The following is an 18,788-nucleotide window of genomic DNA, read 5'->3' on the forward strand; positions in this document are numbered from 1 at the left end:
AATGTTTTTTAAAAAAATAACCGTTGAATGAATTTTAATCATAAATACTGATATTTTACCTGTAGCTTTATTTTAGATCACTTTTAAGGTTAAAAGTGTGAGATTTATACCAGGTGAGCGATGCAGGCCCATTGGGCCTCTTGTTTTCTTCATCTTGAAATTATTTTTTGGGATGTGCTTTACCTTGTTCTGTAAGTATTCCTCTTAGCACATTTTAACGGAGAGTCTCAGCTTCACTAACATTTGTTGTGGAGACTTTCAGACCGAGCCAGATACAACATAAACCCAGGTAAGAGTGAGGCGTTTTACTCTATAACGTGAAGGATGAGTTGTGGATGGAAAGGTGGTCGGATGGCCAGTGTATAGTGCACTTGCATTTCACCAAAGCAGCCAGGGTTGGTTTCCCTGATCTGCCCAATCGCGTGGGTTTTATCTTCTGATGGTCTGATTTCCTCCCACAGAAAGACCCTCCTCACACTAACATCCGCGCCAACAAGAGTGATTAATATAAGTTGAAATAACTTGTTTCATAATTGTTGCAAAATAAATAAAGTTTATATATTATCTTTTATGGAAAGGAGATTAAGACCTTGGGAAAGGTCGCATTTTGATATTCTACAACAAACAATAGGCAGATTATGCACTATAGGAAGGAGTACAGCATATATATTTATAGATGGGACCTGAGTTTCTTGCATCTTTGAATGTCCAGGGCTTGCGCTCTTTTACGTCATTGGACCCATGAAAAATGTCATGACAAAATGGCAGGCTTTGTACACGCTTCATTGTGGATGATACAAATAGACTAGTTTGATCCTTTGATGTACATAAACAGAATCGCCCAACAGCGTGACGGTAAAATTGACTAGCATTGAAGTTGGACCGGTCATTTTTCCTAATCTGAATACAATCAAAAAACGTATCATGCTAAACCTCAGGTGACCGAAAAATCAAAAATAAATTAATAAACTAAATTATACAACATTACACTGGTGGAATTACATTTAAATAGATGGAATATGGCGGGTGAATAACCGTTTTAGTTCAAACAACTTATACTCTGGCTTGTTCTTTTAAACTGTCAACTAAAACAACGCTGTAAATGTATATATGATAATTATATAAACTGTCAAATTCTCAGTGGAGGATCCAGAGACCTATCTGGAGGGGTTTTCAAATTTGCATGTGGGGAAAAAATTGAGGAAAATGGTGAAAATACATGATTTTTAAAGAAAATTCTCAGGGTTGGGGGTGGGGGGGGGAGAGGTTTACCTGAAGCCCAAAACACCCCTCTGGATCCGCCACTGAATTATGATGTACCAGCTTATATACTATACCCCCGTGGACATGGGACCATGGCTCCATCCTTGAACTCTGTCTGACAGTTTCCGGTGTATCACAAGGGTATGCCCGGAGTGCCATCATATTTAACACCAATAGGCGGGTGTTGTTATAAACTGTTACAAATAAAAGCTATCTGAGATTTACAGGTGTTTCATACTCACACACTTTCGCTAACTTCTTCAACGGAACTAGGAACCAACTTCGGGCTCCCGAAAGAAACTTGTGAAAAAGTGTTAGCCACCAGCTTGAAATGGCATTTCAATTACGCTGAAAACACGTACATTCCAGCCATATGGTAGCGAGTTGAAGGCCAGTGTCTTGTTTACAGAAAGTTGTTGTTAAATGTTTTCGTCATTATCGAGTGTGAAATATGTGATCACGGTACAAATTGTGAGACAATTCTCGCTATCATTAAATATCACGGTCCAAACTGTTTGGACCAGTGTTGTTCATTTATGGAAGGAAGCGTGTTCTAATTAGAACGGTTTTACCACGGACCGTGGTTTTACGTAACGTTTCATAAGGTTTTTTAGTCCAGTAATATTTTAATATGCTTGGCTTTTTTGTATTAGTCTAGTATTATTTTTTGAGGTATACTATGTATATATGGGTGGTCGGGTGGCACAGTGGATAGCTCCCTTGCCTTTCACCAAGGCGGCCGGGGTTCGATTCTGAATCCAAGCAAAAAGCTTATCATGTGTCTTGCTTTGTCGGTCCCATTACATCATTTGAACTCAGGGGTTACGATATCTTGTGTTGTCTGTTGTGTTGAAGGCTCTGTATATACCAGCTTGCGGACGATACAAATACACTAGTTTGATCCTTTGAGGTACATCAAAAGAATTGCGCAGCAGCATAACGGTAATATTGACCGGCTTTGAAGTTGGGTATCGCTCATATGTACAAGTTTCCGCACAATAATTTGATTTGCTTCGAAGCAAAATTCACAATCTTTTTGCCTTATGATTGATGCTTGTTCGTGATTGCTTTGGAGGTCCAAATATCAAAAGTCAAGTTCACTCGAATATGAACACAAATTTGATAATACTCCGGCCTCTTATAATAATGCTTCATTTCATGTAAGTATTCCTCTTAGCACATTTACGGAGAGTCTCAGCTTCACTTACATTTGTTGTGGAGACTTTTTCAGACGGAGCCAGATACAACATAAACCCAGGTAAGAGTGAGGCGTTTTACTCTATAACGTGAAGGAAGAGTTGATAGTCATCATTTATTGATGGAAGGGGGGTTGGATAGCGCACTTGCATATCACCAAGGCAGCCAGGGTTCGATTCCCTGATCTGCCCAATCACCTGGGTTTTATCTTCTGATGCTCCGATTTCCTCCCACAGAAAGACCGGTACCCTCCTCACATTAACATCCGGGCCAACAAGAGTGATTAATATAAGTTGAAATAACTTGTTTCATAATTGTTGCAAAATAAATAAAGTTTATATATTATCTTTTATGGAAAGGAGATTTAGACCTTGGGAAAGGTCGTATTTTGATATTCTACAACAAACAATAGGCAGATTATGCACTATAGGAAGGAGTACAGCATATATATTTATAAATGGGACCTGAGTTTCTTGCATCTTTGAATGTCCAGGGCTTGCGCTCTTTTACGTCATTGGACCCATGAAAAATGTCATGACAAAATGGCAGGCTTTGTACACGCTTCATTGTGGATGATACAAATAGACTAGTTTGATCCTTTGATGTACATAAACAGAATCGCCCAACAGCGTGACGGTAAAATTGACTAGCATTGAAGTTGGACCGGTCATTTTTCCTAATCTGAATCCAATCAAAAAACGTATCATGCTAAACCTCAGGTGACCGAAAAATCAAAAATAAATTAATAAACTAAATTATACAACATTACACTGGTGGAATTACATTTAAATAGATGGAATATGGCGGGTGAATAACCGTTTTAGTTCAAACAACTTATACTCTGGCTTGTTCTTTTAAACTGTCAACTAAAACAACGCTGTAAATGTATATATGATAATTATATAAACTGTCAAATTCTCAGTGGAGGATCCAGAGACCTATCTGGAGGGGTTTTCAAATTTGCATGTGGGGAAAAAATTGAGGAAAATGGTGAAAATACATGATTTTTAAAGAAAATTCTCAGGGTTGGGGGTGGGGGGGGGGAGAGGTTTACCTGAAGCCCAAAACACCCCTCTGGATCCGCCACTGAATTATGATGTACCAGCTTATATACATTACATACTGTCTATTCCGTCTTTGCGTATTGCATAGTTATCTTTTCTTGGGAGCAGATATTGATTGTTATGTCACTTGTTTGTGAGAGTAACGTCATCAATTTTTGAGAAAACAACGTAATTTTCTCACACAAACCAATGACATAACAATCAATACCTGCTCTCAAGAGAAGATAACTCTGCAATACGCAAAGACGGAATACCCCGTGGACATGGAACCATGGCTCCATCCTTGAACTCTGTGTGTGTCTGACAGTTTCCGGTGTATCTCAGGGGTATTCTGGGAGTGTCGTCATATTTAACACCAATAGGCGGGTGTTGTTATAAACTGTTACAAATAAAAGCTATCTGAGATTTACAGGTGTTTCATACTCACACATTTTCGCTAACTTCTTCAATGGAACTAGGAACCAACTTCGGGCTCCCGAAAGAAACTTGTGAAAAAGTGTTAGCCACCAGCTTGAAATGGCATTTCAATCACGCTGAAAACACGTACATTCCAGCCATATGGTAGCGAGTTGAAGGCCAGTGTCTTGTTTACAGAAAGTTGTTGTTAAATGTTTTCGTCATTATCGAGTGTGAAATATGTGATCACGGTACAAATTGTGAGACAATTCTCGTTTAAATCATTAAATATCACGGTCCAAACTGTTTGGACCAGTGTTGTTCATTTATGGAAGCATCGTGTTCTGATTAAGCCGTTTTACGTAACTTTTCATAAGGTCTTTTAGTCCAGTAATATTTTTATACTAGACTTTTTTTGTATTTGCTCGTTTCCTAATTTTAATTTGAAAAATTAAGAGTGGACGACTTGCTTTGTTTACATAAACCAGAGACGTATATATTAAATCTACGTCTCTGCATATATTTAAGGAATAACTAGTATTATTTTTAACGGTATACGATATGTATGCATTTTGCATGAAGACACGAAGCGGATTAGGTTCGAAGGTATACCACGGAATTAGATTCTAAGTCCGTGATTAATATAAGATTTACCTCATCAGTAGCAAAATTATCTGATTATGCCAATATAAATTTTATTTCAGTTCTTTTTTCTTTTAATTAATAATAATTGGAAGTTCTTATATACCGTTTTATCACAACCAAGTACGTAGGTCGTCTAAAAGCGGTTTATAATTTTATCCGTGGTTATAGGGCCTTTGCAACCAGCCAATATCTTTCTCAACTCCCGGGGGAGCATACAGCCGGTGCTGCCATTTCGGCGCTCACAGCTAGCATTCAACAATTCTAGCACTGCCCAACAACGTGCTCGAGCGGAGTAAAGTATCTTGCTCAAAGCAACAACACAGTGCCGTGCCGCGACTCGAACCCGCAACCCTTCGGCCACGAGCCCGGCGTCCTACCACTAGACTATACCGTGCCTCCTTTTACAGTATAATGTAAAGCAATACACAATTGTTGAAATAGGACTTGGAAACAAGTTTTACAACTTAAAATGATGAGGTTTGAGGTCCACATGCTATATTCGAGATAGAAATAGGCAGCAATATGTTGTGTTTATATGAGTAAATAAACGGAATGTAGGGGAGGGTAGGATAGGAAAGAGAAGGATAAAAGACTTGCTCAGATATACCCTTGTGTCAGATGGTAAATAGCTAGGTACATGTAGAAAGCCACTGAAAACGAGAGGCACTCATTAAATAGAAACCTCATTGTGATATTAAAATAAGAGAATGATTTTCTTTAAAATAATGAGTCGTTGCCTCTTCTCGGTAAATAAGACTGTGAACTCTCCCCGGTAGGAGTGATATTCAAGGCTTTGCCTTGCTCTTCCCCAATATGTACGATTGAGCTATCCCGTAAAGTCACTTGATAATCAATTCCTTGGTTCCAATCCTACATGTTAGCCTCTGGCTCCAGACGTTCCGATCCACGATTCAAAGTCCACACTCCCGATACCTGGTTTTCATTTTCGTTCCTACCCCAGATTTCCTGATACACGGTCTCCCAATATTCTCGTTCGGTAACGGTTCCATACTTTCCAACCCATGATCATAGCAAATTTTAAATGTTCTGGTTTCATTATTCCCGATTCCAAATTTTCCAATGCAGGACTCTTATCACTTATAATTAAATCTGATTCAGGGGCGAACATTTCAGCGTCCATTTTGTTATATACATAATTTTATCACTGGTCGGGAAGGTTGAAATAAATTGATTTTTACATTCCGGAAATCCCGGAAAGTCATCCGTTAAAACTTTATTATGTAGATGTGTTTTAATCATTTCTTAATACTTATTTCCCAGAGTCCCGGGTTATAGGGATAACAATATTAAGATGCTTAGTACTTAGCTTTTACTGGGCCCCAGTTATTGAACTATAATCGTGTGTGTATAGCCCTATCCTAGACGTACGTTACCATTTCCCCAGCGCACCAGACTTCCCTATTCACGATTCCATGCACATTTTCCGATACACGTCTCATAGCTTCCCAGCAGTTTGCGTTCTCCGCCCCGGGAATCCATTGTCGGAGACTGTTTGAGTATGTCGTAAACCAAAAGCTTAATCAAGCGACATGAAAGCACGGGAAATGGAAGCGAGTTGCCTGGGGATTCAAACGCTGGTGGAATGGCCGTGAGTCTGTCTGGGACTGTATTGTTTCTCCTGACAACATACATGTTTATTTAAACAGCGGGAACGAATATATAGGATTACTCCATGTTAGCGGTGTCTTCTGCTCGCAACACGTGGTCCTGCCAGTGTAAGTAGGGAACTACGGAACTGAGTGTAACAGGCACCACCGTGTTGGCGTCGCCAGATTTACATTGGAATTGTGTTGCGTTCCGATAGACGTAAAATGTCATTGTGATTCATCTAAAGCGTTTCAACGAGATGGAAACGTGCACGTGTTGATGCAAAATCTGTCTCGGCCTTGTTTCCCCGCCACGTGAAACGAAACAACTAAAGCCACAAGAGTATGAAAGTCTGTTTCTCCCGAGTTTTCGCGACTTTTGGATGAATACTCCAGCAAATAGCATGCAGTAATATACAGATGTACATGTTAAATAAGACGATTTTAGGGGAATATTCTTTCTGCCAGTACAGGGCAATATAGAAATTAAAAAATATATACTTTTAAGAGACGTAGCCAAAAACACGGATGAAAAGGCATACAATGTGTAGATCATAGGAAGCATCTACCTACAGACGCTGCTAAATACTATTTTTTACCATAACGCAAGTGATAATAGTTATTTTGTACAGTTATACCAATTTCTACGTCCAGTTTTGTAGATTTTGGTCATAAGTATGTGTTTCATGTGTGAGTATAACCAACAACGTTTTGTGTCTGTTAGAACTCGTGAAACACAGAAGTAGTCGGAGCGTGGAAGTAGCCATGATTTCCGTTTCCTGAACATGCGGATCAAAGATGTGGGACCAAATTACAACAAAAGCGTCAGTGGTCCTTTTGGCCATGATGTTCCAAGGTATGTATGCCATCTTATGAAAATCGGGTTATCTTATCCCCCAACACGTAGAAGCTTGATGCCTTACTGTACAGCCGGTCCAAATCTTCCTGGAACTGTTTTGAAGGTTTCGGACATTATACATTACACTCGCTGAGGAGTAACTGTCGGGTTTGACTTCTGCATATTTTGATACGTCCTAAGGTTTGGTCTACCTAAGGTCCATTACTGAAGATTAAGGTCCATTTTAGAAGGAAGAAAGTGTTAAGTTCATGGTTGATTTCTGTATCTAAGCTTAGTCAGGAAATCTATAAGCGATTACTAATTTTTTGTCGATTTTATTTTGTGTTGTAATATACCTAGGTCGTATCCAATTCCTGCCGATTTTAGACATTTCCAGCAGCAAAAAAGCCAGGAATAGAGAGATTGTTTTTCCTGTCTGTTTATTGAAAATCTCCTGTAATCGATAGAACATATTAAAATAGGCAGAAGAAATTTCAATACCGACAGTCAGTTACTCCTCAGCGGGTCATTTTTAATGTCTTAAAAAAATAATCTTCTGCCGAAAATACCTTGACATTAGCATCAAGACTGTGATGCCACGTGTGCCGGAATTTGGAACTGGTGGTGACATTTCTTTTTTAATTCGACGATGTTAAAGCGTATGAATAACCCGGTCAGTCAGTGTCGTTACGTGTGTTTGAACCCCCTACAGAATTAACACCGTCTTCTCTGTCCCCCACTGTAGATAAATAGATATCCGAGTAGATCTGTCTGAATTGTGACGTTTCCATGTGATGACACTTTAGAATGGTACTGAGTATGTAAAAGGCCCCATCATTAGTAGATACTACCATTGTATGACCATAAATATTGGTAACATGTTATTCCCTCCCCGTTTGCCCCACGCCACGCCATCCCCACAGGAACCTGATAATGTGTTACAGCTATATTTGGATCTTCACTAATTAAGGTATACAGAGTAATTTTACATGTTTTAGGGGTTTAAATATATCGTCAAATAACACAACAACAGAAAAACAGACATTTTGAAATCTTCTCCTTACACACTTATCCTCTGATACATGTTTGCTATAGACACGAACTCCTGTGACCATTGTCTGGTTTAAGTGTTGAGGCCGCGGAATCAGTACCACGATCTATACAACTCCCCGCAGACCTTGTACATTATACAAACTCTCGCCAATTTATCTTCTGTCTTCCATCAAACAGCGAGTACTCCCCCCGCGCCCTCTATCGGTCGTATTTGGTTAACGTTCACCCTGGGGAGTTTGTTCGAATCGATTTCTTCACATCATATCGAATTAAGCTCTCGCCAAGTTTGTCAGGGATAATGAAAAATACGAAAGTGACAAATTGTCGTTGTTTGAGCCGATAAATACTCTTACACGAACACTGCTGTGTATCAGGCTTATACCTATACATATTGTATATGAACCAGGCGTGCTGATTTATACCAGACATAATACGCAACTCACATACTTATCTATACCACAAACTTATTTTTCTAAACATTTGCTTCGAGTTGGTAAGAGTGGATCGTAAAATGGTTCATGTGGCACAACCAGGAAAATGGTTATGTGTGACGTTTCAATGACGTGTACGGTACGTACTTTGTCACCTACATCTGACAAATGACAAGCGAAGCGTACGTACACAAATGTGTAAAATGTGTACGAGTTGGCGATATAAAATCGACGTTATAAGCGTGTGTACACTAAGATGATAAACATAAACGAAATAATGAATATGACCGACAAATCTGTTCGGCAACGCTTAGTTCAATACCTGGTCATAGATATGCGAGGGTCTATGAGCCCCCTCATCTCGATTCAGAACTTAGGGCGCAGCTGATCTCTTATTCTCGCTGTCCGATACTTTGGAGTTATCCCTGTAAATAACTTGAATTGTTTTATTGTTTGAACTGTGATCGTCGATTCATTGCCCTGGGACTCCGACTGCTTCCTTTCTGATCAGATGAATTTCTTTCCCTCTTGGGTTTCTGTATATTTCCGGTGTTCACCCCAAATTGTCTTCCAGTTTCTCCAATATAGGATGCGTCACAGTTCTTACATACGCACGCATTCTGCGACGTTTGCTTAGGTATCCTCAGGTGTTACTGGGATATTATGAAGCATCCTGACTGGCATCATATGTCCTCTTGGTGGGTTTGGATATTCCTTATATACAGGATGACGTTTGTGTACCCTTTTGAGAGCCCATTCTGGATATCCACAGGTTTGATTGCACCAGTGAGGTGATTCTGCTCTCGTATTTTGCCCTGTTGTTCTACGACTAATACAATATTCCCCTACCTTTAAGGTTGATAGAGAAAACTCCAATCCGAGTGGTGATGTTTTTTGGTTGTCTAACCCGAGGCTCTGCCGAGGGTAGGACAACCAATAAAATCACCTCGCGGGTAGGAAATTTCTCTGTTACACCTTCAAGGTAGGGGTTGATTATTTTTCTCCCATCCTATTATTTCAGTCAAAACTCCACTGACAGTAGTGTGCATTTTTTGTAAACAAAAGCACATGTGGGGTATGAATATCGTCATTCAATTTTGATGACGTCACAATTGAACACGGGCTAATCGGCACGAGGCTATCTCCCCCCTATGGGTGACAAGTTGATCTTTCTCGGATAAAACGGGAGACACATCTGTGAAGGGTGGGAGAAAACTGATCTTTCCCGGCTAAAACGGGAGACACACCTGTGAAGATTGGAGGAAAATTGCCTCACATCTTTTGAGCATCGTGCTCTGAGGCAAAGAATTTGAAGTTCCGATATTGGTCCGTACGATTCTGCAGAGACAAATACAGTCAAGGTTTCGTCCTCGTTCTTTATCACTTGGGTGTATAAGAAAGGCATCGTGCCGCTGATTTTTCCTTGTAAGTGAACTTGTTGCTGATTGTGGCATCTATTGCGTTAAAAAGTTTGGTAAAATTCTTTTAAAACCCTTTTTGATCGTTGTCATAAGCTAGGCATGTATGCTGTCGGAGCAGTTGTTGTTGCTCCTTGCTCCAGATGTTTCATGAACAAATTGGCCACAATGGAAATCACAGGACTACCCATAGCAATGCCGAAGTGTTGCTGATAGATGATGTCTCGGTAACGGAACAATATTGTTGTCAGCACCCAGCAACTCCATGATGTCCTGAATCTGGAGATAGATGTTCTTTCGCCGGTATCTTTCTAAATCTATGTGTCTTTGAATGATTCTAAGTGCATCGTCAATGCGTGTTTAAGTAAAGAGAGACACAAGATAATGTGTAATGTATTCCTCGTCTTGTTTCGAGTTCATGACTTATAACAAGTATTTTACCATGTGACAGAGGTCAATATGTTTTAATGCCTCCGCTTGGAGTCGAACTCGGGACCTCTGGTTTAATAGTCTCTCCCTAATTCTCCCTAACCGAGTCGGACCCGCTATATTGCACTTTAACGTTTTCGCATATACAGTAACCTCTCCTTAACTTCCCTTTGGATATAACTTAAAGCACAGTTGGGTCAGGATACTTCCGCAATCGGAAGCCGTTGGCACTTTCCGTAAACGAGAGAAGTATATTCACGTTTACGGAAAGTGCCGACGTTTCCCGATTGGACACTTTCGTTAACCAGATCAAGAATCTGAAGTACAGAGTTTGAATACTGGTTGAGCCGCTATGTATTTTTTTGCACTTAGAACACCGTTGTTGATTTATTTTGTTAGAATCTCGCAAGTTTTGGTTTTCTTGTCAGAAATTATTTATCAAATCTGTAGTCTTTCCAAACCAATCAATTTCTAATGCTTTGTTACTGTTTCCGGCAATGGTACGGGGATCCTTAACTTAAACCTGGATCCTTGAGTCGTTTTACCTGTTACATACGGCTGGCTTTATCAGTGTTAAGTCTGTTGTTTCCTGACTCGACAGGTAATGCGTATAGAAATCGGGAGCCTTAATGTCTGAGAGGAGTCTTTTATAGCGACTGAATATAATGAGAATTTATTAAATATTTAATTCCTGAATTTTATGTCGTGTTAGTGCACTAAGCAGAGCCGTGTCGAGGTTTATTTACGTCAGATAAAACAAATATCAGTGACTTTTATTAAGTCTTTTGATCTTCTTCTTCTTCTTCTTCTTCTTCTTCTTCTTCTTCTTCTTCTTCTTCTTCTTCTTTGCCATTGGTCGGAAATTAATAAAACTTTACACAAGTGTTTCTTATGGTAAGGGTGTGTGCAAATGACCTTTTATGTTCCGACCTCGAGTGATCCCGACAAATGACTTTTCATTTTCCGGTTAACCAAAATGGCTGCCACGGCCTCTGATTGGTCGAAATGAGATTCGTACGGAGGCTCGACTTTTATCTTGTCATGACGACTTAGTATCTCGTGATAACGGGATAACTGCCTCATTATAACGATTAAGTATCTCTTGATAACTATATAACTTTCTCGCTATAACGACTTAGTATCTCGAGATAACGGGATAACCATCTTGCTATAACAACTTAGTATCACCAGATAATAGGATAACTATCTCGCTATAACGACTTAGTATCTCGAGATAACGGGATAACTATCTTGCTATAACGGCTTATTATCTCGAGAAAACGGGATAATTATATCGCTATTACGACTTGGTATCTCGGATAATCTCAATCAGCCTCCGTAGATTCAGACTAAATAATTAGACATTAAAGATAAACATTCTTCATTTTGATGGAATTCGCTGGGAAAAGAAACCAAATTACTGTAAAAGAGGAGGAAATGACCGTCGGAAATTTCCGATGACATATGTAGTGAATATTCCTTACTCAGCAACATCTCGACGTAAAACTGAGTACGTTATTATGCATAGCTCTGTCCTTAGGGAAATATGTAATAAGTGTTATATACCTCGGCCCAGTTGTTAACGCCTAATTAGCTGATGAATGAATCGACGTCTGAAGCTTAACATTTATTTTTTTGTTTCCTGTCTCTATATTGGCTAGTAAGAATCTTTATAGATACATTAACCCTAGATATCAAACGTTAAAATAGACTTCTGGTTTTAACTGCTTAATTAATCAATCATTTTGTCATTCCGAGCGTGAGATATTTCGACTTATCCCGACATACTCGGCAATCGTCGGCACTTGTAACACAGCAGCCGTGAACGCTCGTAATTGTTTGTAAGAATCATTGTTTATTCATAGATGTTAATCAACAGTCTCATTACAAGTACATGTTCGATAGGTAAACAACATCTACGTACAGAAATTACGTTGTGTCTCAAACTTCCATCTCAGTAACGTAAGCGTTGTGTCTCATTCTTCCAGTTAAGTAACGTAAGCGTTGTGTCAATCTTCCAGTTAAGTAACGTAAGCGTGGTGTTTCAATCTTCCAGTTAAGTAACGTAAGCGTTGTGTTCCAATCTTCCATCTAAGTAACGTAAGAGTTGTGTCTCAATCTTCCAGTTAAGAAACGTAAGCGTTGTGTCTCAATCTTCCAGGTAAGAAACGTAAGCCTTGTGTCCCAATCTTCCAGTTAAGTAACGTAAGCGTTGTGTCTCAGTCTTCCATCTAAGTAACGTAAGCGTTGTGTCTCAATCTTCCCGTTAAGTAACGTAAGCGTTGTGTCTCAATCTTCCATCTCAGTAACGAAAGCTTTGCGTCTCATCTTCCATCTCAGTAACGTAAGCGTTGTGTCCCAATCTTCCAGGTAAGAAACGTAAGCGTTGTGTCTCAATCTTCCAGTTAAGTAACGTAAGCGTTGTGTCTCAATCTTCCATCTCAGTAACGAAAGCTTTGCGTCTCAATCTTCCATCTAAGTAACTTTAGCGTTGTGTCTCAATCTTCCATCTAAGTAACGTTAGCGTTGTGTCTCAATCTTCCAGTTAAGTAACGTTAGCGTTGTGTCTCAATCTTCCAGTAAAGTAACGTAAGCGTTTTGTCTCAATCTTCCATCTAAGTAACGTAAGCGTTTTGTCTCAATCTTCCAGTTAAGTAACGTAAGCGTTGTGTCTCAATCTTCCATCTCAGTAACGAAAGCTTTGCGTCTCAATCTTCCATCTAAGTAACTTTAGCGTTATGTCTTAATCTTCCATCTAAGTAACTTTAGCGTTGTGTCTCAATCTTCCATCTAAGTAACGTTAGCGTTGTGTCTCAATCTTCCAGTTTAGTTACGTAAGCGTTGTGTCTCAATCTTCCAGTTAAGTAACGTTAGCGTTGTGTCTCAATCTTCTAGTTAAGTAACGTAAGCGTTGTGTCTCAATCTTTCAGTTAAGTAACGTAAGCGCTGTGTCTCAATCTTCTAGTTAAGTAACGTAAGCGTTGTGTTCCAATCTTCCAGTTAAGTAACGTAAGCGTTGTGTTCCAATCTTCCAGTTAAGTAACGTAAGCGTTGTGTGTCAATCTTCCAGTTAAGTAACGTAAGCGTGGTGTCTCAATCTTCCAGTTAAGTAACGTAAGCGCTGTGTCTCAATCTTCTAGTTAAGTAACGTAAGCGTTGTGTTCCAATCTTCCAGTTAAGTAACGTAAGCGTTGTGTGTCAATCTTCCAGTTAAGTAACGTAAGCGTGGTGTCTCAATCTTCCAGTTAAGTAACGTAAGCGCTGTGTCTCAATCTTCTAGTTAAGTAACGTAAGCGTTGTGTTCCAATCTTCCAGTTAAGTAACGTAAGCGTTGTGTCTCCATCTTCCAGTTAAGTAACGTAAGCGTTGTGTCTCCATCTTCCAGTTAAGTAACGTAAGCGTTGTGTCTCCATCTTCCAGTTAAGTAACGTAAGCGTTGTGTCTCAATTTTCCAGTTAAGTAACGTAAGCGTTGTGTCTCAATTTTCCAGTTAAGTAACGTAAGCGTTGTGTCTCAATTTTCCAGTTAAGTAACGTAAGCGTTGTGTCTCAATTTTCCAGTTAAGTAACGTAAGCGTTGTGTCTCAATCTTCTAGTTAAGTTACGTAAGCGTTGTGTCTCAATCTTCCAGTTAAGTAACGGAAGCGTTGTGTCTCAATCTTCCAGTTAAGTAACGTAAGCGTGGTGTCTCAATCTTCCAGTTAAGTAACGTAAGCGTGGTGTCTCAATCTTCCAGTTAAGTAACGTAAGCGTTGTGTGTCAATCTTCCAGTTAAGTAACGTAAGCGTGGTGTCTCAATCTTCCAGTTAAGTAACGTAAGCGTTGTGTTCCAATCTTCCAGTTAAGTAACGTAAGCGTTGTGTCTCCATCTTCCAGTTAAGTAACGTAAGCGTTGTGTCTCCATCTTCCAGTTAAGTAACGTAAGCGTTGTGTCTCCATCTTCCAGTTAAGTAACGTAAGCGTTGTGTCTCCATCTTCCAGTTAAGTAACGTAAGCGTTGTGTCTCAATCTTCCAGTTAAGTAACGTAAGCGTTGTGTCTCAAAATTCCATCTCAGTAACGTAAGCGTTGTGTCTCAATCTTCCTGTTTATTAATGGTAGCGTTGTGTCTCAATCTTCCAGTTGAATTACTTAAGCGGTGTGTCTCAATCTTCCAGTTAAGTTACGGAAGTATTGTGTTTCAATACCTGTATCAAAACCATCTCCCTTCTCGTGGCGAAAACCAGACTGTCCGTAGAGCAAACCTGTCCCTGTTTTATATTAAAATAGCTACACTACATGTAATCAAATGATGAACATCGTCACTCTAGTTCCAAGCTCGTGAGTAATACTAGGAACTAACTTGTGGTAGACACGGTGCTCTCATGAATAACCTGTCACATCTGTATATAGCGTGAACTTTAATTAGTCTGATTCACGGATCAAATGTTTCACAGATATGACTGTAAACTTCTCTATGATAAATTAAGACCATCACTTAAATAGATAAATGTTTGGGTAGAGCTCACTCTGTCACACATTCTCCGTAAACGTCGTTTTTATGCATACAAATCAATGCAACAACTGTCCGAAATGGAACTCGAAAATAAAAAGGATTTTTTTAAAGTTAATATCGGTCGTGTGAAGACGAGAAAAGGTCATTTTTTTAAAATTTAACGAATAAGGTAATGATTTTGAGCATTTGAGCTGAAGAAGTTCTTTTATCAATTGAGTGTGCAATCGGTAGAAATGTACTCGTCCCTCAAATAAACATTGATATCGATATTTGAATAGCATGGTACGCCGGTAGATGACATATGCATATTTCACTAAATGATGCGCGGATCTCATTGTCATATAAATGCCCCTTTCAGGGGACAGCGTAGCAGAGGGTTCCTACTTAAATTCACTTTATTTTTCACGAATATTATTTGTGTGTTCGTTAGCTTTGTAAACCTAGAGAATCTTACCTATACATTTTCCAATTGTTTGAAAGACGAAATGCTAGCTAATCACGCTTCTGTATTGCGATCTTCCCGAATACGCACTAATGATAAGGATACGGACCTGCCTCGTTTGTACAAGAATCCATATAAACTGGCTCCTCTAGCTGCTCCACCAAGCCTTTATCTAAATCTTCTTAGTACCATTCGTAGTTCCATTAAATCTGGGTTACACCCGTATTTTGACACTGTAAACTCAAGAAGTGGTGTTAATAAGATAGCTTACTCAGTCATGAACATCCTCTCATCGAAACTTTTTTCTATCATAATTTTGACTTTTCGACCCTTTACACTATCATACCTATTTATTGTCAGAAGTTTCTTTTCCAATAAAGGCGAACGGCGATGTCAATATATGATTGTAATTTATTTTGGGGTATGTTTTGTGAAAAGCTCAACAAAGGCCGAATGGCATATACTGAGGATAAAAATCATGAGAAAGATAGAGTTCCTGGTTGACAATATATGTTTTGAGTTCGCTGGCAGGATTATCGACGATGTTCTATCTTTGCATAACAAGAACTCTATTGACCACATCAACCGTATTTCTCCTATGCAGTTTGAAATCAAAGACACTGCAGATTCTTCAACTTTGCCGCTTAAATTCCTCTAACTTTATTTACCACATGAAAAACAGGGAAGGCTTAGTACTAGATAGGAGAGACGATTTCGATTTTACGGTCGTGAAATTTCTTGATAGTAATATCCCTACTTTGCCAACATACGGTGTTTGTTTGCATGTCAAAGATGATACGGTAATCAAGAGCTTACTCCAAATATAATGAGTTCCGTGGCAGGAGTCGACTGCTGACGGACAAACTTACAACACAGGGTTTCCAAATATGCAGGTTGTAAAGGTTGTATGATCGCTATCCTGGTCTAGTTGGAAATATGCTATTGCTTTGTGTGATATGAAGATGATTGTTTCTAGTATGCTCGATCATTAGCGTGCCTTGTGCTTGTGTTGTCTCTACCTCAGTTCTTGCTATGAGGACGTGGAATCTACGTGGATCTGACCTAGATATGCATGGCGGGTGTCATGCCTCAATGTGCCCAACAAGGACGATGTCGACAAGCCAGCCAGAAATAGACACCAGTTACTGTTTTCACCACAGGTTGGAGATGATCAGCCCCGTCAGCTAGTAGCCGTTTTCTATCGATTCCTATCCAGCCTTCCACAAAGTTTACAAACTCGTTCTCCCAAAGTAATTACATTACCGTAGTAAAAACACTGGTGATGCTATTGCTGTCAATCTATGAAATGCTTATGACTCTTTCACATGATGTAAGCCAGACTGGAAATGCCTGTGTGTTCGTAGCGTCTACTGTACAATTGCAATTTTTTCGTCAGGGGTTTAATTTTGAAAATTTCGAGAAACCCCAGAACATTTCAAACACATAATCACTACGAAAGGCCGTTAAAAATCAAACCCCAAACCTTTTCATTCACTGTTTTTACTCTTATATTGGAACTTTACCTTTTAAATTTGATTTTCACTTTATCCAACTTTCTTCACCTTTGATACTAGAAAAAATCATAATGCTTCATTTCTTTTCAGATAATGAATTATTGCTGACGAAACAATCGAACTCTCCTTACATAAGAGGTATTGTTTTTTCAGTGACAAGGTCTATTCGATGTTACACGTGTGAAAATGAGCAGTCCAACACAATGTGCGTCGGAGAACACAACTTGTTGGAATGTGCGACGGACATGGATACCTGTCAAACGATCATAGACTTCTCAGGTAAGTTACCTCTCACCTGTATAGTAGACTTCTCAGGTAAATTACCTCTCACCTGTATCATAGACTTCTCAAGTAAGTTACCTGTATCATAGACTTCTCAGGTAAATTACCTCTCACCCGCATCATAGACTTCTCAGGTAAGTTACCTGTATACTACAGTTCTCAGGTAAGTAACCTGTGTAAAAGAGTTCTCAGGTAAGTTACCTGTGTAATAGAGTTATCAGGTAAGTTACCTATGTAATAGAGTTACAGGTAAGTTACCTGTGTAATACGGTTCTCAGGTAAGTTACCTGTATAATAGAGTTATCATGTAAGTTACCTATGTAATAGAGTTAAGTCAGGTAAGTAACCTGTGTAATAAAGTTCTTAGGTAAGTAACCTGTGTAATAGAGTTCTCAGGTAAGTTACCTGTATAATACAGTTCTCAGGTAAGTAACCTGTGTAACACCGTTAAGTCAGGTAAGTAAGGTACCTGTGTAATAGAGTAATCAGGCAATTAACCCGTGTAATAGAGTTAAGTCAGGTAAGTAACCTGTGTAAAAGAGTTAAGTCAGGTTAGTAACCTGTGTAATACAGTTCTCAGGTAATAATTCTGCACAATTTTCTGAACATTGGATCTGAAATTTTGATTTATTATGAAGCAAATGAATAGTAAACGTTTTGTCACTGAGTGAAGCACACTATAAGCGTTGCATAGAGATCAGGCAATAAATATGTCGGTTGATAGCGATCAAGAGGATGTAAAGAAATAGCATTAAACGACCTTGAACCCTGCTTGATATCTTTTCAGATGCCACAGAGACCATGTCCATTATCAAAACATGCTCGATGAACTCTTCGTGTGCTCTCCAGAAACAAGAACACGCCGACATCCCCTGTGACACTCACAACAAACGATGGATGTGCATACACTGTTGCCATAGCGACGGCTGCAATATAAATGCAGCCTCCGATGTCTGGGCCGTAAACTCTGTTTTGACTGTAACGGCTGCCGGTATGATTGTTTCGCGGTTCTACAGGCTACACTGGGGGTGATAGTGATATTTCTACAGTATTATCATTAAGTGTATATTAGGAGGAGCATTGTATTGCCATACAAAACGCTTAAAATCGGACATGCACAAACAGAACTTCGATAATGTCGCTGAGCAACGATGTGGTTACCATGGAAATTTATTTCTTTAAACGAGTTAAATCGTAATGTGACTATATGCTACCAGCATCTTAAATTTGTAAATAAATAGTCTTGTTTTTATACAGTGTCCGCTGTCAGTTGTTCTCTTTCGTTCCTTTTGTCTTCGTGGTATTGTTCTCGAGGGTGGTAATTTGAACGCTGCTCGAAGCGCTCTTCATCGATTGTTCAAAATTCTGTTTAGTACCGAACGTCAGGGTCTAATTGATTCTTACTTCAAACGTCAATTCAGGAGCTGATCCAGGATTTCGTGTTGGTGAGTGGGCGAAATGAGCTACACATTTCTGACAACACCTTTCCTGTCTCCCACCTTCAAATTGTGTTTTATGGGGCAGTGAAAATATAAATGCAAAGCTTGGCAATTTGTTTATGAATCATAACCAAAAAAAAAACGAGTCCAAGAGGACCTGTTTCACTCATGACAGAATATTTTCATTGAAAGTATCATTGCAAACATTTCCCCATTTCAGACTCCACGTCCGAGAACCCATGGGAACAACATCCTTAATTTATATCATATTTCATTA

At 39.3% G+C, this 18,788-nt stretch overlaps 1 protein-coding gene across 1 annotated transcript; it reads left to right on the top strand.

Moving 5' to 3' along the window:
• Positions 1-6,048: 6,048 nt before the first annotated feature.
• LOC110452082 lies at positions 6,049-18,324 on the top strand. Its single transcript, XM_021500364.1, has 3 exons — positions 6,049-7,028; positions 16,944-17,069; positions 17,860-18,324. The coding sequence occupies exons 1-3, from the start codon at positions 6,971-6,973 to the stop codon at positions 18,102-18,104; spliced, it is 429 nt and encodes a 142-aa protein (XP_021356039.1). The 5' UTR covers positions 6,049-6,970; the 3' UTR covers positions 18,105-18,324.
• The last annotated feature ends 464 nt before the right edge of the window (positions 18,325-18,788 follow it).

The sequence above is a fragment of the Mizuhopecten yessoensis genome, unplaced genomic scaffold (assembly GCF_002113885.1).
Source record: "Mizuhopecten yessoensis strain PY_sf001 unplaced genomic scaffold, ASM211388v2 scaffold6383, whole genome shotgun sequence".
NCBI lineage: Eukaryota > Metazoa > Mollusca > Bivalvia > Pectinida > Pectinidae > Mizuhopecten > Mizuhopecten yessoensis.